This window comes from Oryza glaberrima, chromosome 3 (genome assembly GCF_000147395.1).
Source record: "Oryza glaberrima chromosome 3, OglaRS2, whole genome shotgun sequence".
NCBI lineage: Eukaryota > Viridiplantae > Streptophyta > Magnoliopsida > Poales > Poaceae > Oryza > Oryza glaberrima.
Window position 1 is genome coordinate 2,516,753 of NC_068328.1, and position 23,454 is coordinate 2,540,206.

The 23,454-nt window shown below is 40.6% G+C and overlaps 2 protein-coding genes and 1 pseudogene across 11 annotated transcripts; 2 read left to right on the forward strand and 1 right to left on the reverse strand.

Moving 5' to 3' along the window:
- Nucleotides 1-938: 938 nt before the first annotated feature.
- LOC127768702 (uncharacterized) lies at nt 939-2,144 on the forward strand. The gene has a single exon (XM_052294329.1). It carries the CDS (start codon nt 939-941, stop codon nt 2,142-2,144), a length of 1,206 nt encoding a protein of 401 aa, XP_052150289.1.
- A 1,998-nt stretch (nt 2,145-4,142) lies between these two features.
- Nucleotides 4,143-5,032, forward strand: LOC127768716 (uncharacterized; annotated as a pseudogene).
- A 5,567-nt stretch (nt 5,033-10,599) lies between these two features.
- LOC127765397 (silicon efflux transporter LSI2-like) lies at nt 10,600-20,068 on the reverse strand. Of its 10 annotated transcripts, none has more exons than XM_052290297.1 (5): nt 13,689-13,874; nt 12,949-13,058; nt 11,599-12,785; nt 11,313-11,502; nt 10,600-11,202 (listed from the first exon to the last, which is right to left on the reverse strand). In XM_052290297.1, exons 3-5 carry the CDS (start codon nt 12,721-12,723, stop codon nt 10,934-10,936), a joined length of 1,584 nt encoding a protein of 527 aa, XP_052146257.1. In that variant the 5' UTR covers nt 12,724-12,785; nt 12,949-13,058; nt 13,689-13,874; the 3' UTR covers nt 10,600-10,933. The 10 variants fall into 10 exon arrangements, with proteins under 10 accessions (XP_052146257.1, XP_052146256.1, XP_052146254.1 ...); XM_052290296.1 differs by having other exon boundaries at nt 11,599-12,800; XM_052290294.1 differs by having other exon boundaries at nt 11,599-12,800; nt 12,975-13,326.
- Between the last annotated feature and the right edge of the window lie 3,386 nt (nt 20,069-23,454).

Below are 23,454 nucleotides of genomic sequence, written 5' to 3' on the forward strand. Positions count from 1 at the left end.
GGAGGTACTCTTCTTCCTTGCACATAGCTGCTAGATCTAGGTAGCTACTATTGTTTAAATCGAGGGTTTGCCTCTCAACAATTCACCTTGTTTTGTCCTTGCCTTTTTCTTGTAACTAATCTGGATGTGTATTTTCATCCCTCGAGGGATATCCATTCGTTGATTGCATGACATCTAAGTAATTATGATTTTTTTAAAAAAAATTGACAGCATAGATTAATATGAAATATATATTCAGTTCAAAAAAATATGAAATATATCACTCCACAAGCATGCAAAACCAAACTGGCAAACTCAACTTCTGCAAGTTGCAACAAAAAGAACAAATTAAACTAAAAATAGTTATCGTGCATTCACAGTTATATTTGTTATAACTTGTAGAAGTTGAATTTAAACTTGCACATTTGTGAAGTGATATATTTCATATTAATCTATGTTACCAATTTTTTTAAATTTTTTTTATGATTATTTAGTTGAGATGCACGAAACGAGATGATATGCTGATGAAATCACTCTCCCAACTAATTTCACCTTTTCTTTTTACTCCTTGGACTGCGTGGTATTTGTTTGTCTTTTCTGATGCCATCTCGCCTTTGAGGGCACATCACATCTGCAGCTAGATCTAACGCATCATATATAGGACGCGCAATAGAATTTGGAGTCTCATCCGTCTGCTGTCGCCTGCAAGAGGTACTCTTCCTTGCTCCGAGTTGCTAGCGTTATTTACTTGTTTGCTCTGAATTGCTAGATCTAAGTAACAAGTATCTAAATCTCGATGAGTTGCCTCTCAACAAATCCTCATCTTTCTATTCTCTCCTCTCTGTACTAGTAACTAATTTTGACTTGATAAATATATTTTGTCCTCTCCGTTGTAACCAATTTTGCCTTTTTCTTATTTTCTCCTCTCACAGTCACAGTCCGTCTGTATGTATCCGATGATGGAGTCGACTTTGGGCCACTCGCGGCGATTTCTGAATCTGATCGTCGGCATGTCTCGTGTCAAATCGCTCTGCTGCATCGACCTGATGCACCAGCCGTTGTTCAATCCAACAACACCTACTACACAGCCACCAAACGGCAACGGATCGCAATCCGTCCCCCAGACACCAGCGGCTTTGATGATGGAGCAGCTTGTGGTTCCTGCCTCGAGTTTCAGCTTCCAAGCTTCACCTTCAGCACCCAACTACGACCAACGGAAGATTGAGTGCTTCCCCCTGACCGGTCGCCAGGTGATCTGCGCGGACCAGTTGGGGCGCACCTTCCACTGCGACGCGGAGAGGGGCCATGTCAGGAGCATTCCCTGTCTCCACAAGCCCAAGTCGATGCCCTTGTCTCTCTTCGTACCCAATCCTGATGTCGACAATGACAAGGACCTTAATCGCTGGGACTGGGGAAGCAGCCTCTTCGTCATTGAGAGGTTCCCAAAGTCTGAGGTTAGCTATCAAGTCGAGGCCTTCGTCTACCGCCATCCCAGTCCAGCACGCTACTCCAGGACCTGGCACTGCGAGCTCCTTCCTCCTCCGCCGTATCTCCATGAACCCAACAAGTACAATCGCCGCCTGGAGATATGCTCCTATGCAGCACTTGGCTCCTCAAGCATTTGCATATCCGTCAATGGCATCGGCACCTACCGCCTGAACATCGCAACCCAGACATGGGAGGAAGTTGGCAAGTGGACCCTTCCCTTCTACGGCAAGGTTGAGTATGTGCTTGAGCTTAATCTCTGGTTTGGCCTCTCTGCCGAGTCCCACCACTTGGCTGCTACTGACCTCTCCTCGTTGGAATTGGACTCCCAGCCACAGCTACTAGAAGGACCTTGGAAGGAGCTTCACCTGCCGGAGGAATGGAAGGAATGCGAGGATTCTCAGCTTGTCAGTCTGGGCTTTGGCAAGTTCTGCGTCGCAAGGTTCTTACACCCTAATGATAGGATTCACAAAGGCGAGCTGGGCGATGAGGAATTATCTAGCCAGAATTGTATCACTGTCTTGACTGGTGTGGAGGTGGTGCCACGTGTCCCGAATGCCAACGTCAATTCAAATAGCAGCGGCAGCGTTAGCAGCAACGGCATATCGGAACTCCGGATGATCCCTCACAAATCGAGATGTCACACTTCTAATGGCACTATCGTCCATACTGTGTTCTAGTAATTTCGGGCTTTGCTTTCAAGACTTCTGTTTTATCCATTATGTTTTGTCTGAATAACTTTTGGAGTTGAATGCAAGAGATAATGGCATTTTTACCTTTGGACTTGGATCGAGTATCTCCTTGTGTTCATTGTATGCTAGTGGTATTTGTTTCCTCATCTCCCATAATGGCAGGTTATATTACCATACTAGAAAATACATGCGCCAGTTAGCGTGCCCGTGGATTATATAACCTGCTCGCACTATTTAGTACTTCCAGGTGAGGACATGTTACCTTGTGCATCTGTGGATCATATAACACTAGTAACCGTGCACGTGCAATACACGTTTCCTGTAAATTATGCCATAGTAATCATATAAAGACCCTAAAAATTTATTGCATTTTACAACAATAAATATCACACAAAACATACATACTAAAAATTAACTTTATATACTATAACGTAGTTTCACATACTACAAAACGTTAATGTAAAGCAGCTAACTTTGCCAAATATATAATGTCATATATAGCTTGATAAATATTTGAAAAGCTCATAGAAATGTGTCTTTACTGCATTGAAATGAAGTCCGTTGGCTATAGTATTTAATCGAAAAGTTCTCCACATCTCCAGCTCCACTGTATACATAATAGCTTCTCTTCACCTACAGCCACTTCAAATATACCCATCTTCATCTATAATTAAAATAGCATTTACATGATCATCACTAAGTTTATATCACCCGCGGTGCAACCACTAGAAGTTCATCTCTCTTTCACTTGAAAAAAAAATATGTTCATCAAAATAGTATCCAGAAAATTATCATCAGAACAGTATTCAACACGGTTGCCTTACTTGAAGTAAAAAGGGGATAAGAAAGTGCGAACATTCTGGAAACACCTCTACATTTGAAGTTACAACTATGCATACCAGTAACGTAGATTATATGAGCATGTCTCCTTGCCTATATAAGATTAGGTCTATATAAGAAATGAGGTTATTTTTTGTAACAAGTCAATGTTTTCTCCTTTGCAGGTTATTAATCTAATTACCCGATGGCAAAATCAGAAAAAAATACGAATAGAAAAAAAACGCGTGGGGAGGAGGGCCAGCTAGCGCGTACGCACGCATTAGCCACCCCCAATAAAGAGAGATCTGCGGTGGGGCGCGGCCTACGCATCCGGCGCACACGCGTGAACTAGGAGGACCCTAACTTATGAGGTGGAATGTCAAAGTTGATGTGACTTATGGGATGAGGATTTTTGCAACTTTCCCTTCAAATTATTCCCTCGAAAAATTTAGAAAACTATTCTATTTATTTTGGGCCGAAATACCTCCAGCCGGCCCATCCCTTCTTTTGTTTCCTTCCCTCCTCTGGTTCCTGGCCCTAAGCTGATTCGCTTCACCAGCTTGGGCAAGGTCCATTCAAAGCGGCCCACGGACAGAAGCCGAGCGGATCTCCTCCCCGCCGCCATTCTGCTGCGGCGCGGTGGAGCACCATCCTAGCCCTTCTTCCCCTTGTCCGGCCTCGCTCCTCAGGTCCGCCGCTTGCATCTTCATCTTGTTTGATCGAAAGGCAATTCCTTCTCTTCCTTCTGCGTGGTATTTGTTCGTCGTCTTTTCTGATGCCATCTCGCCTTTGAGGGCACATCACATCTGCAGCTAGCATAGGACGCGCAATTAATCGAATTTGGAGTCTCATCCGTCTGCTATCGCCTGCAAGAGGTACTCTTCCTTCCTTCTTATCGACATACAATATCCTGGTTCTTTCCCTTCTCTATGTAATTAATTGTCTCTTTTTGCTTCTTTTGACGGTTGATTAGTAAGTCCTGTGCCGATCGACTCGACGATGAGCCTCTCGCGGCGATTTCTGAATCTGATTGTGGGCGACAATATGCCTCAAACCAGATTAATTTGCCGCATCGACCTTACGCGACAACAATTCTTTCGGCCGTCACCACTAGAATCAGCGGTAGCGCAAGACTCGACTGCTCAGACACCGGCGGCAGCTTCAACGATGGAGCGGCTTCAGCTTCCGAATCTGATCTTGCGCCTGTGGAATAGATACTTCTTTCCGCTCTCAGAGCACAAGATACTCAGCGTGGACAAGTCCGGGTGCTCCTTGCTCTTTGATGCCGACACACGCCACTTGGTGACCATGCCATTCCTTAACAAGCCCAAACGGGATCCCATCTCCCTCTTCGTCCCAAACGGTGATGGCGACGATGGCGGTAGCATCTTTGTCATGGACAGGGTTCCAAAACCAGAGATAGGCAGCCGCGCGCAAACCAGCGATCAATTCGAGGCCTTCATCTATGCAAGAACTTTGTCGACTGCCAACTCCTCCCGCCACCGCCATACCTCCGTGATTACAAGCACTGTGAGAGGCGCCACAAGATCAATGCTTATGCTGTGGTCGATGGCGGCTCACAGATATGCATATCTGTGGAGGACGTTGGCACCTATTGCCTTGACACGGTGAGCCACACTTGGAGCCAAGTCGACGACTGGACATTGCCCTTCGACGGCAAGCTCGAGTATGTACCTGAGCTCAAGCTCTGGTTTGGTTTCTCTGCTGGTGCCCAGCACTTTGCTACTTCTGACCTCTCCTCCATGGATTGTCAGTCCCAGCCACAGCTAGTTGGACCTTGGAAGGAGCTTGAACCACCCATGGAATGGCGGGAAACGTATGATTCTCAACTTGTCAATCTGGGCTCTGGCAGGTTTTGCATTGCAAGGTTCTTCCAAACTAAGCGAGAGGGCTGTTATGACGAAGACGATGTATATCTTTGGCAGGATGTTACGGCCTTGACCGGTGTGGAGGTAAAGCCGTATGTGCACGATGGCAGTTACAGTGGCAGTGGCAGTGGCATGAAATGCACACTCACAAGTCGCTGTGTCACATGACTGAGAGATTTGGTATAGATGATGTATTATGAATGATATTGAGGCTTTGCTTTCAAGCAGATATTCCTTGTTTTATCCGCTATATGTATCGTCTGCGTCTGAGTAGTTTAGGTAATGTATGAGCTATCTAATAAAGATTGGAAAGTGATTGAAGAAAGAATTGAGAAAAAGCTTAGTAGTTGGAAAGGTAAACATTTATCTGTCGGGGGAAGGTTGGTCTTGATTAATTCTGTACTTTCAAGTTTAGCTATGTTTATGATATCTTTCTTCGAGATACCCAAAGGGGTTCTTCAAAAGATTGATTATTATAGATCACGGTTCTTTTGGCAAGGTAATGATCATAAGAAAAGGTACAAAGTCACTAGATGGGATATTATTTGCCAACCTAAGGATCAGGGAGGCCTTGGGATTCATAATTTGGAATTACAAAATAAATGTCTTTTGAGTAAGTGGTTGTACAAGCTAATAAATGAGGAAGGGGCTTGGCAGAACTTATTGAAAAGGAAATATCTTTATAACAAGTCTATAACCCAAGTGGACAAGAAACAAGGTGATTCCCATTTTTGGTCAGGGCTTATGAAAGTCAAAAGTACTTTTTTAGATATGGGCTCTTGGATTGTGAATGATGGGGAACAAATAAGATTTTGGGAAGATAAATGGCTAGGTAACTTGGCTTTCAAGGATAAATTTCCATCTTTATATGCTATAGTCCGAAGGAAATCATCCACTGTTGCCACTGTTATGGGATCTGTTCCGCTTAATGTTTCTTTTAGAAGAGCTTTAGTTGGTCAGAATCTTGTATATTGGCATGAGTTGTGTGCTTCTATTATACATATTCAATTAAATCCTTCTTCTGACTGTTTTAGATGGAATTATCATCAGAATGGTAGGTTCTCAGTAAGGTCAATGTATCTAGCTTTAATTAACAATGGTTATGTTGAGAGGAACAAATATATATGGAAACTTAAGATGCCGCTTAAGATTAAAATCTTTATGTGGTATTTGCTTAAGGGGGTTGTGTTGACCAAGGATAATTTGGCGAGACGGAATTGGAATGGTAGCTTAAGGTGTTGCTTTTGTATAAAAAATGAAACTATTCAACATCTCTTCATGGATTGTCATTATGCAAAATTCATATGGAGAGCAGTTCAGTTTTCTTTTGGTTTTAATCTTCCAACTAGTATATCTCATATATTTGATGGGTGGCTTTTGGGGATTGACAAGAAAAAGATTAAACTGATACTGGTTGGAGCTTCTGCCATTTGTTGGGCTCTATGGTTGAGTAGAAATGATTTGGTTTTTAATAAATCACCATCTATTTCATATATGCAGGTAATTTTCAGGGCAACGCACTGGCTCCGGTTTTGGGCACAGCTACAAAGGTGTGAGGATGATGGGGAGTTTCTAAAGGTTGCATGCCGCAAGTTGGAGTCGATGGTTATGCAATTATTTGCCAATTATGGATGGAGGTTCACAAATAGACTTCAATAAATGTGTTCTCCTTATTTTGGCTTAGTTTCCTCTGTTTTTGTTTGGTGTCCTATTTAGCTGAACTACGTTCTTTTCTGGATTGATACAATGTAATAATTGGCTGTAGCTCTTTTTGAGCAAAGGCTGGGATGTTAAATTCCATTATCTAAAAAAAAATCCGTACCTTATTGCAATTTAAGACATGAAAGTCTCCGGGTGGTATTATGTTAACTAGCTGAGTAGCCCGCGCAATTGTGCGGCTAGCATCAATTTAAAATTATCTACTTTTTACAAATAATTTTATTTAAAATTATCATTCAATTGATTCTAATAATTTTGTAGTTTTTAAAAGCCACGTCAGTCGCTACCCCTTACTTCTTTGTCACATTTTTATTTGCTTACTCGATCTACCACTGCTATTCATCATCTTTAAAACTTTAAAAAAATTAGGCCTTATAGTTTTTAGAGTTCATTGTCTTGTTGGGTTTTGTTTTCATAATTTTTAGAAGTATCGTCAAACATCGCCAATTTACTACTCTACGGCTCATCCGCTGCCACCTCTCTTTATTGTCATTGGGATTTTAAAAATCAAACATAATTATTGTTTGTGTTTTTTTTTACTTTTTATAAGTCTCGTCAAATTGTTATTAGCTTCGCCACTATACTGCTCTACAGCCCACCCGTAGCCTCCCCTCCTTAATGTTATTGAGATTTTAAAATTGAACATGATTATCAATGGGGTTTATTTTACTCTCCATAAGTCCTATCAATCGACGTGACCATGTCGCATAACGGCATGCCCATCGTCACTGAGATTTTATTTGAGGTTTTGTTTATAGTTTCTAGATATCCCATCAACCGCGAACACACTCCTTCACAGGCCTATTGCTTCTCTCCTCTTTATTGTCATTTGTCATCGTTGTGTTCTAAATGGAATTTTTTTTATAATTTTCAGAAGTCTTGTCAAACGTTGCCTCCATACTACTCTACGGTCCGTCCACTGCCTCTTCTCTTTATTCTCATTGGGATTTTAAAAATCAAACGCAATTACCGTTTGGGTTCTTTTTTTACTTTCTAGAAGTTCCATCAAACTGTCAGCGGCTTTACTGCTGTACTCATGTACAGTTCACCCGCTGCTCCCTCTTTATTGTCTTTGAGTTTTTAAAATTTGAACATAATTATCATTGGGGTTTATATTTTAATTTTTAAAGTCCCGCCAACTATTGGCTTTATCTGAGTAATATATTTCCTTTCCCCGCAAAAAAAAAGTCCCGCCAACCATTGTGACCATGCTGCTTAATGGCCCGTCCATCGTCCCTCTTTTTAATCATCATTGGAATTCTATTTGGGGTTTTGTTAATAGTTTCTAGATATTCCATTAACTGCCACCACTCTAATCTTTTACATGCATGTTGCTTCTCCTATATTTATTGTCATTTGTCATCATTTTATAATTTGCAGAAGTCATGTCAAACCCTATCACTATACTTCTCTTCGGCCTGTCCACCACCTCTTCTCTTTATTATCATTGGGATTTTAAAAATTGAACATAATTATTATTTTAGTTCATATTTTACTTTCTATAAGTCCCGCTAAACCGTTAGTGGTTTTGCCACTATACTGCTCTACAGCTCGCCCGCTCCCTTCCTCTTTATTGTCTTTGAGATTTTAAAAATTGAACACAATTATCATTGAGTTTTATTTTTCACATTTTAGAAGTCCCGCCAACCGCCAAGACCGAGCTGCTTAACGGCCCATCCGTCGTCTCTCCTTTTAATCGTCATTGGGATTCTATTTGAGGTTTTGTTAATAGTTTTTAGATGTCCTATCAACCGCCACCATTCTACTTCTTTATAAACCTGTTGCTTCTCCCCCTCTTTATTGTTATTTGTCATCATTTGTGTTCTAGATAGAGTTTTTTTAGAAGCCCATATTTTTCATTCCGATATTTTTATTTATAAATTATATTACTACCTGAACTCTTATAATTATTTTTATTATATTTTCAGAATTTATATTTTTGTTATTTCAAATTTTAATTATTCTCGTCATATGTTATAGATGGTCTCTCATTTCAATAGTATTTATTTTTTAAAAAATTGTATTCCTAGTTGAACTATTATTTTTTATTTTTTTTTCTAATTTCGGAATTTATTTTATTTTTTATTTAGAATTTTAGTTAATATCGTATTTGTGTCCTATATGATTTATTATTTTAATATTTTTTTATTTTCAATTTTATAGTTGTTTCAAAATTGTATTCCTACTCGAGCTATCTTTTTTATTTATCTAATTTCTGATTTTATTTTATTTTTATTCTGAATTTTAATTAATCTCGTATTGGATTCTTATATGGACTCTTTTTTTAATATTCCTTATTTTATTTCTGAATTTCAGTTATTTATTTATTGTATTCCTACTTGTACTCTTCTTTTTTCCAATTTCAGATTTTATTTTATTTTTATTTCGAATTTTAATTAATCTCGTATTGGGTTCTGATACGAACTCTTCTTTCAATATTCATTATTTTTAATTCTGAATTTCAGCTATTTTTTAATTGTATTTCTACTTGGACTTTTCTTCTAGATCGATTGTGGGCTATCTCCGCCTAATGTCTCTTCTATCTTAGCATGTGCATACGGCATGACATACATGCAGTGTTCTCCCTCTTTACTATCAATGGCCATGTATGTATGGCATGTATATTTTCCAGCCATATATCAAACGTGGATCACTAATTCAATTTGCACTCTAAATATCATCTAGATATGGATTAATGTAATTTGTTTTGTACTCTAATGACTGTCCATAAAACCATAACATCAATATTCAGACAACCTGTCCGACTCCTAATCAATCAACATGTTCGACTCCTATTCATTCAACATGTCCGACTGCCATATTTCCTATTAGATCAAAGTTGCTTTCTATTTATACTCAATATTGTCCTAGATAATCTATACCACTAAAATCTAGTACAACTACGATCTAATGGTGTAAATATTTATCTTTTTCTTTAATTAATGTGGGAATTTCTAGTCTCCACAGCGAACATGGTGTCTTTTTTCAAAGCTGTTTTAATAATATAATAGATATTTTTCTCTGAAATATGGTAGATCGTAAGTTATGGCCACCTTTGTTTATGTTTTATCTTTCAGTGCTGAAATTTATATGGACGCGTCCGATCTGACGCAAAACATCAGTTGGTAACTGTTGTTCAAAATGTTCTATCACTCGATTAAAAATGTTCCAAACCATTGCAGCATATGGTTATTATTTTGGATTGAGCAATTTAGTAATGGCTGGTGAAGAAGCATCTGGGATTATTTCCTCCTAAGCTGATGTAGCAAACATGTCATCCAGGAACACAAGAACATGGACAAGCCTCCACATCTGTTGACACTGTACACCTTACAATTGGAGCTTATTCATGGCTTCTTCCACTGCACGTTCATAGTATCTCATTCTCTGTGTAGCTTTCACTGCACGGTCAAAATCCCTCTCGTCGAACGCTTCCTGGAAAGGAATTTGGACCAGGACTCTAGCTTTCTCCTAATCTGAGAAGTGGCATACAATGTGAGCCTATAAATCATTACAAAGCTTTCTCCTAGGACTCTAGCGTTTGTTGGAAGTTTTATGGACTTTTAGTATATAATAGATGGCAGGTTCTACATTATGTCTAGTCATGCATATATGGTATCTCAGTTCTCAGCCTTAGCACTGCTTGTTTGTTTTTCAGAGAAATTAGTGACGTTCTTTTTTCTTGTTTTAAATTTAGTCAACTTTCTCAATTATTTTCTAGTTGGTTACTGAACTTTGGTCTTTCATACTGGGCGTTTTATCGGGAAGGAATTGTCAATTGGTGCTTCAACTAAATTATATAAGCATGTTGTTTAAGCTGCCATACTGAGTTGTTATCATCTGACTGCAAACTATCCAAACAGCACGTGAAACATATGCTCTCAAAGAAGCAATTTGGCCTTTTTCCCGCGGAAAAAACAATTTGATCTAGTAGTAACCATGCACATGTGCAGTTGTACAAACACCATTTCCAAAATTCTACCGCGGCTACAAATTAATTGAGTAGGAAACAAATATAAAAACTAAAATCAGATTGTCATAGCATTCTTCATTTACTCGCCCTATTTGCAACTTCCGACTCTGAAGAAAAACACTGAAAATGCAGGTTGCTTAGCCTGCTACATCTGCATCCTTCTCAATCACCGTCTGCTTAGCGACAACAAAAGAGCAAGGGCACAGACGCAGCAGCTGGCATAGATACACACAAAACACACACGAGTTTTACAGGACAAGCCTATTTTAGAAATTTTACATGTACTCTCTCTTATTGATCCAAAGGGTTCGTTCATCTATCTCCTTCTTGTACGCTACCTTATGCTGCTGTCAGCTTCTTCTTCTTCTTCTTCTTCTTCAGTAACTGGTGACGATGAGCAGCCCGATCGCCGTGACGACGATGGTCGACGGCACCCCGAACCGGAGGTGGCTCCAGAAGGAGAGGTTGTAGCCGAAGAACTGAGCTCTTCTAGCCTGCTCGCAGACGATGAGGTTCGCAGCTGAGCCCAGTAGTGTGAGGTTCCCGGCAACGGTGCTGACCCACGCTAGGATAAGCCAGGCCTTCCTCTCTGAATCGTGAGAGATTGCAGCAGCTGATGCAGCCACTCTTGTGCCGAGCAGTAGTACTGAAAGACAAAGTTCAGAAATGTTATAAAAGTGCCACAAAAGAATTGTTCAGAACTTTGGGATAACTTTGACAGTCAGTATCCAAAAGAATATTGTTCTGAAGATTTACCTGTGGGAACATTTGAGGCCACATTTGAGAGGATAAGAATCACCACAGCAAGAAGAGCAACACCCTTAGCACTGTCAATTCGTGAATACGGTTCAACGAGCTCCCAAAGTGTGTTCGGTATGCCAGTTTTGTTGAAGCCATCGACCGTAATAAACATCCCGCAGAAGAAGATCAGCAATGAGTATGACACCTATCATCAGACATGGCAAACACATGAAATTTAATTGTCCCAATGAACATGATTCAGATAAATTGTTGATTCAGGCATCAGTAAGTAAAATCATACCTTCTCCAGACAAGCCTGTGCATCAGTAAAATCAAGCGCCAGAAGAACAAGAGCCGCAGTGATGGCTGTCCATGACATGTTAAGCCCCATGAGAAGTGCAATGAGCATGCCAAGAGTGATGAGATAAACAGCAGTCTTCCACACAAACACCCTCCATCTCTTCTCCGCAACCTCATCTTCCTTCTCCTTGTCGCCATTGCTGGCGGGAGACGGCGGCGAGTCCTCTATGATCACACTCCTCTGCTGGCTAGCAGTTCTTGTGAACTTCCTGGAGGATGCACCTTCATCCCTCCTGTCAGTGACAGTTGAGACCTCGACCATCTCATGCGACATGCTCGATGCCCGGAGCGACTTGATCGCGAGCTGTATGTCCGCCTCCGAATTCACACTCCTGCTCCTCAGATTCTCATTAGCACTGGTGCTCCTCACGCTGTTGCTCCTGATGATTGGCTCACTTAAGCAGTCCATATCATCCGGGTTCAGAGATGAGACGTGTGACATTCTTGCAGGTGTGAACCTGTGTGAGGTGACCTCGTCGTCGGCGACCACCTCCGGCCCAGCCGGCTGCCCGCCTTCCTGATCCTTCTCCACTGAAAGGTACTTCCAGAAGTAACAGAGGAGGATGGCAGCATTTGTCAGGACGCCGACGATCATCGCCGGGAAAACTCCAAGCAAGAACTGTCCAAAGGAGATGCCGCTCTCCACGGCAATGACAAGGTTCTGCGGGTTGCCGATGGGCGTCGCCGCGGAGCCGATGTTGGAGCTGGTGGCGAGGGCGAGGAGGAACGGCTGCGGCGGCAGGTTGTTCTGCCTGGCAACCTTGAGGATGAACTCGGTGAGCACGACGCAGCAGGTGTCATTGGTGAAGAGCGCGCTGGCAATGGCGGACACGATGCAGACGCGGAAGAGCAGGTCCTTGCTGCCCCTGCTCTTCCAGGAGAGCAGGTTGCCGAGGTACTTGAACATGTCAGCCCTCTCGAGGAAGATGCTGACGACCATGGTGCCAAAGAGGAGGCCGATGATTGGGAGGTCGATGGCGGCATAGGCGTCCTCCGGTGAGATGACACGGAAGAGGACCATGAGCATGGCGCCAAGGAGGGAGCCGGCCGTACGGCCGACGGGCATGAACGGGACGGTGGGGAAGACGGCCAGCACCCAGAATATCCCAAACGCGACACATCCCAGCACTACTTTGGAGGTCCCTGCCAACGCCATGTTAGCAAATCTCTCGTCCTCGAACGATCGAACGAACGAACGATCGATTGATCGATCTATACTAGAGCTAAAATGCTACGAACAATTTTGCACTGATGATGTTTTGGTTTTTGCAAGAACCTGTCACGAACTCACAGATTGAAGAGACAGTACAGAACAACCTTTCCCCCCAAAATTACGTTCACAATCTCAGGTCAGGTTCAGGCTACGTTCACAACCTCCTTGCCCAACTCAAACTCAAGAACCTGCAGAAATTGGAGCAGACAAACAAACAGAGGCTACAGGTTAATTCTAAAATCTGTAAAAATAAGAGAGAGAAGGTAATAAGATCATTTAAAAAGGAAATGTAAAGATCCTTTGTTGTTGTTGTTGTTGTAAAATAAAGTTTCTTTGATCCGGGGGAACGAAAACGAATTAGCAAGAAACAACGGTGTTAGATCGACTGCACGAAAACGGGAGGACACATATTTGATATTTGAGATCAAGCACCACCACGCCTACTCACGGTGTATCCTGCAAACAAATTCAAGCGAGAAAACAGAAGCCCTTATCAATACAAAAATCCTTCGCACACTTCACCAAACTAAATGAATAGAGCTACCGAGATTTCCTCAGATAAATTACTGTAGTTATTGCTAAAAATCCAGATTTTTTGTTCCCCCTATTCTACGCTTCTTGCAGTTGATCAGATCGAATGGATTGGAGCTTGGCTTACCGACTAAAAAGAAACGAAAGATCCAGCACAAACCCGTGCATGCAGTGGTGCCAAAGAACCCCAGGAACAAGATATTTTTTTCGATTGTTTCGTGAGCTACGACTATGATTGGTCTCTGGACGAAAAGAGAAGAAATGAACTTCGGTTTTGGGTTGCTCACCTCGGAGTAGGGGCGTGGAGAGTGGAGAGTCCACAGTGCCACGCGCAACGATGAGAACTTTGGAGTTTGGACTTGGAGAAGTCAGAAGTGGAAAGAAGCAAAAGCAGGCGGCAGCGGCGGAGTGGTGGTGGTGGCGAGAATAAAGCGGAGGTGGAGGAAGGAAGGAATGGAGGGGGGGCAGCTAAATAAAGAGAGCGTCCACGGCTTTCATGGATGATTTGAGGTGACTGGTGGGTCCCACCGTTGAGGGTCCTAGGAAGGGCCGATTTATCATGTGAACCCAAAGGGTGGAGCTCCCATTGTGTGAGTCCGTTTTCATAATTTTGTGATCCGCTTATTTGGGACGGTGGTATAGTGCTACTTGAATACTTCATCACAAAATAAACTAGTTCTTGACTATAATTTGGATATTCTCTTTGTAAAAAAGTAAATATTTAAATTCGTTGTACTTGACTACGTCACATTTAATCCTTCTTAGGATCTCTATAAAAAAACAAATTTATAGGAAGATGTGACACCACCTAGAAAAGCATCCAATCTTAGGATCCTTCCGTCTAAAAAAAGTTTAATCTATATGAAGATGTGACGCTTTGTCCAGATCCAAAACTAATCAAAGATAGTATTATCTTTGTCCAAAATAACATTTTCAGTTATAGAGGTTATTATGGAGCAAATTAAGACAGATAAAATGACCTATATGAGAATTATTATATGGCATGTGAATGTAAGTGAGAGAGTAGTTAGGGGTAAAATGAGGAAAATTTGAATGAGATAGGATTCATCGAAGTGACAACTAGTACTCTATTAGTAATGTAGAAGTACTTATTTAGAGACAAATTTAAATCCTAATATTTCATTTATTCTGAGACATAGGTACTATGATATCATATGACGGATATATGCCGATCGCAAAATTATATGTTATGATTGTGGAATACCGTTTTATATGGGAATGTATATATGATTACTCTGTATATATAGTTTTTTCTATACATTTATTATCTCCTTGCTTTATATATTTATGAAAGAAAATGGAGAATTTATAAAGTAAGGACTATATTGGTTGGTACACATGGGGTGTGGGGCTAGCAGTTTTCCCATACGAACTCTCCTCCTATGATTCGCGAAGTTGCCAACGATTTGGATTTGCATGCTTGGTTTGCTGTTGATTTGGATTGCGCGTGGGACGTGTGTGGCGGCCAGCGGAGAGATCGCGCCGTTTCTTCCGATACAAGAAATCTCGACGATCTTTGGAGCCAAAAACGCGTCCGGATGACGAAGCGATCGACAAGATTAGCATGTCATTGTCGCATGATTTTGCCGTATTTCTAGCGAATAATGGGCATCCTGTGGGTTCTCCTGCTTCCATCCACGCTACCAATGATTGTACGTATGCAACGACGTTTTGGTGGTCAATTTGCATCACAACTTATCACAGCCGCGTGAGCGCGACTACTCTGGACTTTGGGACACTGGAGTTTGGAGTGGAGTGGCAATGGTACGAAGTAGTACCACAAACACAGGTGATCGTTTGGCCTAAAACTGATAAGCCATAAAACGACGTATAAAAAAAGGAATAATTTATAGATAAATTTGTATTCGCGGTTCAAAATTCAATGTAAAAAATAAACTAAGGTGAAAAACCTAAAAACCAACTCTAATTTAAATTTGAAAATTCAAATTTTAGTAGATAATTATAAGCTGAAGGCTAACAAAGACGAACCACCTCTACTTTGGGTGTAAGCGCGTTAGATCCATTATTATTATAGATGGACTTCATGCTAGCCCAAAGCCCAGCTAGAGAGAAAATTAAGACGAGCCTGGTCTTAGGGAAATTTTGTTTAGTTACCGATTGTTTTAATTATTTTCTGATAAAATAGTTTGAATATTTGTATTAAGGGAATTAAATTTAGCCATGTAGTAAAACTAAGATCAGTCTCGATTTAGGCCCTGTATGATTCAGCTTAGGATTATTATAATCTGAATTATTAGGAATAAGTTCAAACAAACATATAGCTTATCATATTATGATAGATTATTACAATCTATAAGCCGAATTACTATAATCTAATCCACTTTAAAGGTGCTTTTTTAGTTTATTGGATGGCTAACACCTAACAGACAACTTATATAATCTAGGGAAACAAACAGCTCACAACTTATTCTGTATCGGCTTATTATAATTCAGCTTATAGTAATCTGACTCAATAATCTAAATTACAATAATTTTAAGCTAAAACAAACAGGGCCTTAGTTTGGAAGATAAGAAATTCACACACACAGAGAACAGAGAACAGAATGAACCGGGTTTTTTTTCCTGGGTCGGCCAAAGAAAGGCAGATCAAATTTCATTAAGAATAGTTTGGAATGAAACAAGGTAAAACCATGAAATTAAGTTTCGATTTGAAATGTTCCTGTTAATGAATTTTATATCTTCCAAACAAGCTAGGTTTTGAAAATGTCTCCATGTTTGTATAACAACACCTCCCCTACATATCTCTAAACATGGTTTTATGGTGGTTTCAATTAGTAGATATTTCTAGGATCCTTAGGGCACAAGAACAACCCCGGCCACCACAGAACCATCTCAGATGTGCCTGCTCCAGTGCTCACCCCTCTGTCTCACTCCTAATACTACATAATGGCTACAGCTCTGAACCACAAACCCATCAACTTGTGGACAGCAACAGATCAGACCAAAACCAAAAAGATTACTCGGTCTCCATTATCACGGCCAATTAGAGTAGGATATCATCTACCGACGGATCAATAATTGAGTAGTCTATGTACTATTATACAGAGCAGATAAGAGCACAAGCATGCATAGCCAGTGGAATGATGAATCTGGTTTGCAAGGTGAAAGTGCTTCGCCCAGTACGTATACTTAAGTGCTCTCCACGAAGGGAACTCTGCTCTGTAAAGCAACAGGGCCTGACCAACCAGCCATGGATCTGAGGCCGTCAGCTTGTCAATTGCCAGGATTAAATTGGCTGCATGATGAACTCCCAGCAAGAGGAAGACAAGTCATGTGATTGATGTTTCATGGGCTTAATTACGTGAGAATGTGACAATTCACCTACTATTTGACAACATCCATTTTTCCCCCTCCTCCAATCTCTAGCTAAGGCCCAGCTCAAATATGCAGTTTGTGGCTCGGAGGGGTGAAACATTAGCCCATAATTAATTACGTATTAACTAAAAAAATTATATAAACTCACTGTTTAACCGTTTAATAAAAATATTAACAGAAAATGAGAAAATTATCGTTTTGAGTTACTCAAAAGAACTAAGTCTAATTCCCCATGCAATAGCAAACACATCGAACCTTTCCAACCAAACCTCGAATGCCAAACCCACAACAATCCGTGCAATTATAGGGAGAGATGAAAAGAGTGAGAAGCACTTTTGTGCCCACATGAAGCGACCAGCTTTATTGGCCAGCATTGACAAATAATCACCCGTGTGTGGGGGGAGATAAGATCGTCTTTACTAGTACTTTGATTTTCTTTCACCGTCGCTGTGCTAAGAACTAATCAGGCCAGATAAAAAGTTGATCGATGCAGTTTCAGAAAAACAAAGAAAAAAAAAAGAAAAGGCTCGTTTTGTCAACTTCTTCCAGTGCCAAGCATCTGCGTGTGACGCTGTCAGCCAAGCATGTGGCAATTGACAAAAATGACGAAGTCGTGTACTGAAAACCTCGAAAAATTTTGGGTTTTGTTTGGTTGGTGCCTGATGGAACTTGGAAGCCCCATGTCAATCTTGGTGGTGGGCAACGAAATCTGGGGTTTATTTGGTTGGTGTTAGTTTTTTCTTTCTTTCTTGGCCCGCAAATTGACCTGACACGTTTGCTAAAACCCTTTTTGATGGCCAAACCATTGGTTTTAATTGGTTTTGGTCCTAAAAGATCGGCACCTAACTATATGTCTCTTTCTCATTAACCGTGTCATATGGGTTTACAAAATTTAGTTTGGCCTGTGTTACTATGTGGTTTTTTAATAACTTTTTTCGATTGCACGGAAGATGCACGTGCACAAATATCCTATTACCTAAATTAATTATGTTGAGTTTTATGACATACTACTACTCAAGTCTTATTGAATAAGCCCTGTAACCCTACATTCACATATTTTGTACCCCATGTGTTGGGTTGTTCATGCATGAACAATAAGCACTTTCCAGCCCCTTTGAAACACATGAATAATAAACACAGAATTTTGATATAAAAGCATGAAAAAGTGGATACAAAACATAGAAAAAAAACATAAGTATATTGTTTGGATAGACCGTAGAAAAAAATATAGAATTGAATGAGGGAGAGAGAGATTCAAAGAAAATTTTCTAGTAGATTGGAGCTCTTGTTAACACCTTTTTTTCCCCTCCAAAATCTCCGTGCATTGAACCCTTCCTAAGAAATTTTACAAGATTTGAGAAGTTTTGATACTTTGTTTCAAACGGCTTAATAGAAAAAAAATCCATATAGGATTAAAATCCTATAAAACTTCTTCACAAATCCTTTGTTTCAAAAAAGGTCCATCGACCATTGATGTCAGCATGCATATGCAGCCTTGTGATGGTGCTATATATATGGACATGCGTGTATTCTCTTCAATAATACAAAGATCTACTTGTCAACACGTGAATACGATCGGCAAGTACTGTACAGTGAACCGCAAGTACTGCTATACCGTTGTACAATAGTATTATTACTGTAATTAAATTTGTCATACAAACGGTTTCTATTTATAGTGGACGCTGGCAAAACAGTTGGTCTAACGCAGAATTGTCTAAAAGTAGCATAAACGAAATCATCGTAGTTCACCACAACGACAAATGAAGCCTTAATTGGTTGAAGGGACAGTAGGTCAATTTTTAAAATGCAATAATTACGGCTACAGAAATCATCTTTTTTTTAAAAAAAACAACTACAAAAAATATCTTTGCACACAGTCATAACATATTTTCACATAAGAGTGAACAAACCGCCTCTAACTTAAAACCTACAAAAGTACTCAAACATTGACACTCAATCTATTTTATTATTATGAACCACACGTGCTCTTTCGTGACCCGCCATTGACAAGGTTATATAATGCTTCTCTTTTTTCTTTCCATCTCTTTTAAAGAAATGAAAAGAAACTCTTGTGTTATGTTGTGAATAGCAACATAGGCGAAGTTAGACGTAGGATGGTTATGGCTTGAACCCCATAATTTCACGTAAATTATATAAAAACACTACTCTTCTAAAAATAGTTATTACTAACATTGAGCTTAAAAGTAAAGTTTGATTTAGATTTTTTTAAAAAAAAGCAAAACAAGTCATTACTATATAATTAATAGAATTTTAATTATTACAAACTTGAAATATGGATTTATTTGATTTAGAAAACTAAAAAGGTATCGTTTAACAGTTTAAAAATATTCTTATGATAAACGAGGAAATAGCAACATCCAAACTCTGTTTAACAGTTTTAAACTTAGCTAGCCTAAGACCCTAGTACTAGCTCAGTCATAGGCGTAAATTTTTCATGGCTTTGCCCCTAGCCACCATATAGAGCGATATGAACATACTTCCTACGCCTTATAATACTGGATGAAATATTTCATAGTACAACAAATTTAGACACTATGCTACTATATTATGGGACGGAGAGAGTATGATGCACTACTAGCATTGTGGCTTTGTAAATTATTGAAGTATTGCTATGATAGCCAGTAGCCACTATACGTGCACATGCATGATGCATACCGTCCTCCCACCATATTGGGCTCACAAAGCCAGCTTAACTTAGTACTCCGTACGTATCACCAGTAGTGCTGACACCTGCCTCTACTCCGAATTTACTGCTACTCCGTACTGTACTTATATATGCAACGCCATGCCAATCAAAAAGGTCGATCAACAGAGCTACCAAGACATAAACACGGTCGATGATTACGAGGATATAGCTCGAAACACACCGCAAGATCGACGCCAATTATCTTAGGCACGACTCGTCCACCACCACCGTACTTGCATTGCCAATACTGCCATGCGCGCACGGGGCACCCGTACGTACGTGCGTGAAGCCCATGAACAACCAAACAAACCAGCACCGAACCGCGCGATAAAATCCAACACAAACATTCGTAGTACATAGTACTTACCAGAGGAAACCTTGCCGCTGCCAACGTCCACGCGACGCTCGACGTACTCCGCCGCGGCGCCGTTTGGCGCCCGCGCTCTCCGACGACGCACGCACGCAGGCGCGCGCGGGCTTAGCGTCGCTTGCGCTAGCTTGCCCCTCTTTGCCTGCGCTGCAGCAGCAACCTCAGCTCGCGCCCGCGCGCGTCTCTCGTACTCTCGTGGATATAACCAACACCGAAGCAGAGTAGCTGCGGGAGAAGGCGGCCGAGACGGGGGAGCTTATAAATATAAGCGCGCGACGCGACGTGTTGCCTCGCGGGTTTTTTCTCCTTCCTCGCGAGATTATTGGGTGGGCGAAACCCCCCCCCCCCCCCCCCCCCCAAATGGCCGAAGGTACGGACACGGACTCTTATGGCCACGACAGCGACGCAGCAGCTTGAAACACACACACACACAAAAATTGAAAACAAATAAAAAATTCACAGGCAGGCAGGCAGACACAACCTGAACTTGGGGAGGCGTCATGGCTCTCGTATGAATCCGATCCCTTTTCTCCCCCCGGAAGATTATTGCTGTTGCCTCGTCGCTCTCCTCGGCTCCTCCTCCTGCTGCTCCCCTCCACTCCGATAGATAGTCCGATCCTCATCCGTCACTCACTGCGTCCCTCCGATCTCTAGCTGGTAAATATAGGCCTCGCTTAGTTCCCAATTTTTTTTAAAAAACATCACATCGAATCTTTGGACACATGTATGAAGCATTAAATATAAATAAAATGAAAAACTAATTGCACGGTTTGTATGGAAACCGCGAGACAAATCTTTTGTGTCTAATTAGTCTATGATTAGCCATAAATACTATAATAATCCACATGTGCTAATGACGAATTAATTAGGCTTAATAAATCCGTCTCGCAGTTTCCAGTCGAGTTATAAAATTAGTTTTTTCATTCGTGTCCAAAAATCCTTCCGACATCCGGTCAAACCCACTTCCGATGTGACGCCCAAAAGATTTCTTTTCACGAACTAAACAGGGCCATAGTCGGCACAGATCATTTATGTTTTAACAAAGTCAGTTACCTAATCCCCTGTTTCTATATACAAAGATGATTTTAGTATCTTCGAAAAATTTTCGGGAGGTACTATATTTTCAGTGTAAAACTTGATACATCTGGATATTGGGTATCTCGAGGTACAGTAAAATTTATAAACATTTAATTATATGTTTTTTTTCTGTATATTAGATAAGAGGAAAATTTTCCTTCCAATCTTTCCATTACGATCAACTTTTGAATTTTAAATTGTCTGAATTCTGCTCCTAAGCACCTAATTAGCTGATAATGAATCCTACATTAGAATTGGTGTTCTAAAATTATTTATATTATTATGCATAAATTTTAAATGCTAGAAATATTTATATTTGGAAATCGAGAGAGCACCTGCTTACTGTTCTTCTGCATATGGAGTATTTCACATGTCTATCTGTCAGTCCAGTCGGATTGGATATTCGATCAACTGGATAGTGAGATGTCTTTATATATGTTTGGTCATATATATTTCATCACACGAACTGTCGAATTAAGTGCCTTCCGCTAGTATATGCTGACTTCGATGTACTCATGTGTCTATGTAGATTGATGATGAACAAACGACAGATATTGCGCCGGTCTTATCTGATCAGAATTAATTAATCAGTTGAAACTTGGAACACAACATGAAACGCGAGTTGCTAGCTGATAAAGTTGAAAGTTGAGGACTTTGCAACGGAGGGAAAAAAGAAAAACCAATCCTATGAAAAGCTTCGATTGCAGCCTTGCCTTCGGTGTACACGAGGATTATATACATAGGATTTTCTCACTTTGCATCGGTCTCGTCAGAAAACGGACCTGATGAAAGGATCCTTGTCGGGTGACCCAACTACTCCTCTGAATTGATCGATGAAACTCTATCATCCTGATTGACCATTGCACCACATAAAAACGATGGATTTCAATCGCTAAATGTAGGGTGCTGAAGTGCTTTGCTCCTGAATCCTGATCTAGTAATTCCAACGAGAATCATCTACAGTCATGTCCATGTATTAACAGTGACTGACCTATATACGGGACCAGTCTTATATCCGTGAACTAGTAACTCCAGACTAAATTTGATATTGTCGTCGTCAGTTCATATGCACGTTTTTTTTTTTTTTTGAAAAAGGGAGGGTATCTCCCCCGTTTTCATTAAAGAAAACGCAGATGATTACAAGAGTTTCAGAACAAGTTCTTACAGATAGGACGAGAAAAAAAGGAAAACAAAACAGTTATTACAGGACTAAAACATTGGCATTTCAAGCATCAAAACACAGGTTTCCATCGCCGTCTTCAAACTCCTCGCCATCAGTTTAGCCTGCCTCTGTTTCCCATCCTATTCTTTGTCTGCCGCCCCTCCATCCAAATTTTGAGTGAAAGATCTCATTTGCTACCTGCCTTAGTAGCTGCGCCCCCACTGCATTTTTCCTGTGTCTCCCTCCTTGCTCTGCAAAATACTCCAAGAGTTTAAATTTGAGCAAATGGTGTAAATTATTTCTATAGGATTAACAGGCAGAATTCCATCAAAGCAGGCTCTGTTTCTTGCTTTCCAAATGGTCCACAAGACTGTTGTAACCCCCACCATGATCAACTTCCCATTCCCTTTTCCAAATTTCAAAACCCAGGAGCTAAACATTTCCCCCACATTCCTGCCAGGCTTCACATTGAGAGCGCATTCAACAACACTCCAAATAAAGTGAGCCATGGGGCAATCTAAAAACAGATGTTGGATGGATTCACTCTTGTCACAGAATTGACATTTAATCGAGCCCTTCCTCCAACCCCTTTTGAACAAATTATCTTTTGTAAGAATACTATTTCTTAGAACCAGCCAGGAAAAAACTTTCACCCTGGGTGGTGCTTTGATTTTCCACATTTTTTTGTAGGGATAATTGATCCCCTGTAATATCAAAGCTCTGTAGAAAGATTTAACAGAGAAACCTTTGTTAGACAGTCTCCAAATCAATCTGTCTTTTTCATTAGTTAGACTAACATTGTCCAGGGCTCTACCAATATTAGCCTATTTTCTCTGTTTAACTGCATGTAGGTCTCTCCTAAATTTGATTGAGCCTAACCTTCTCTTTTTGATCTCTGCCACAGTCACATTTTTGTCAAGGTTATGTTATAAAGATCTGGAGCAGACTCTTTAATTGGTTTACCCCCCCCCCCACCAACTATCTTCCCAAAAGAGGGTACTCTCCCCATTTTCCACCTTCTTGTCACAAAATCTCAAGAACAACTCTTTGATCTCCATTAAACCAGACCAAAAGTGAGAATCCCCATTCTTATGTTTGATTTGAATCAGAGTTTTCTTTTTCAAATACTTGTTTCTTAGCATGTCTTGCCACAAACCTTCTGTATTCTCCATATTCCACGGTCATTTCCCCAACAGAGCTTTATTCATTACATCTAAATCTAAAATCCCCAGCCCTCCCTGATCTTTAGGGAGGCAGATCACTGGCCATTGCACTAGATGATATTTCCTAATACCTTGATCTTCTTGCCATAGAAATCTCCTTCTACAAAAATCAATTTTTTCTCTAACTCCACAAGGAAGAGAGTATAGAGACATCATA

Excerpts from the sequence above, each read along its gene's own strand:
- LOC127768702 (XM_052294329.1), top strand. The coding sequence starts at position 939 with ATGGAGTCGACTTTGGGCCACTCGCGGCGATTTCTGAATCTGATCGTC.
- LOC127765397 (XM_052290288.1), bottom strand. The coding sequence starts at position 12,813 with ATGGCGTTGGCAGGGACCTCCAAAGTAGTGCTGGGATGTGTCGCGTTT. Across the intron at positions 11,503-11,598 it reads CACAGGCTTGTCTGGAGAAG|GTGTCATACTCATTGCTGAT; the intron begins GTATGATTTTAC and ends GTCTGATGATAG. Across the intron at positions 11,203-11,312 it reads GGCCTCAAATGTTCCCACAG|TACTACTGCTCGGCACAAGA; the intron begins GTAAATCTTCAG and ends TTTGTCTTTCAG.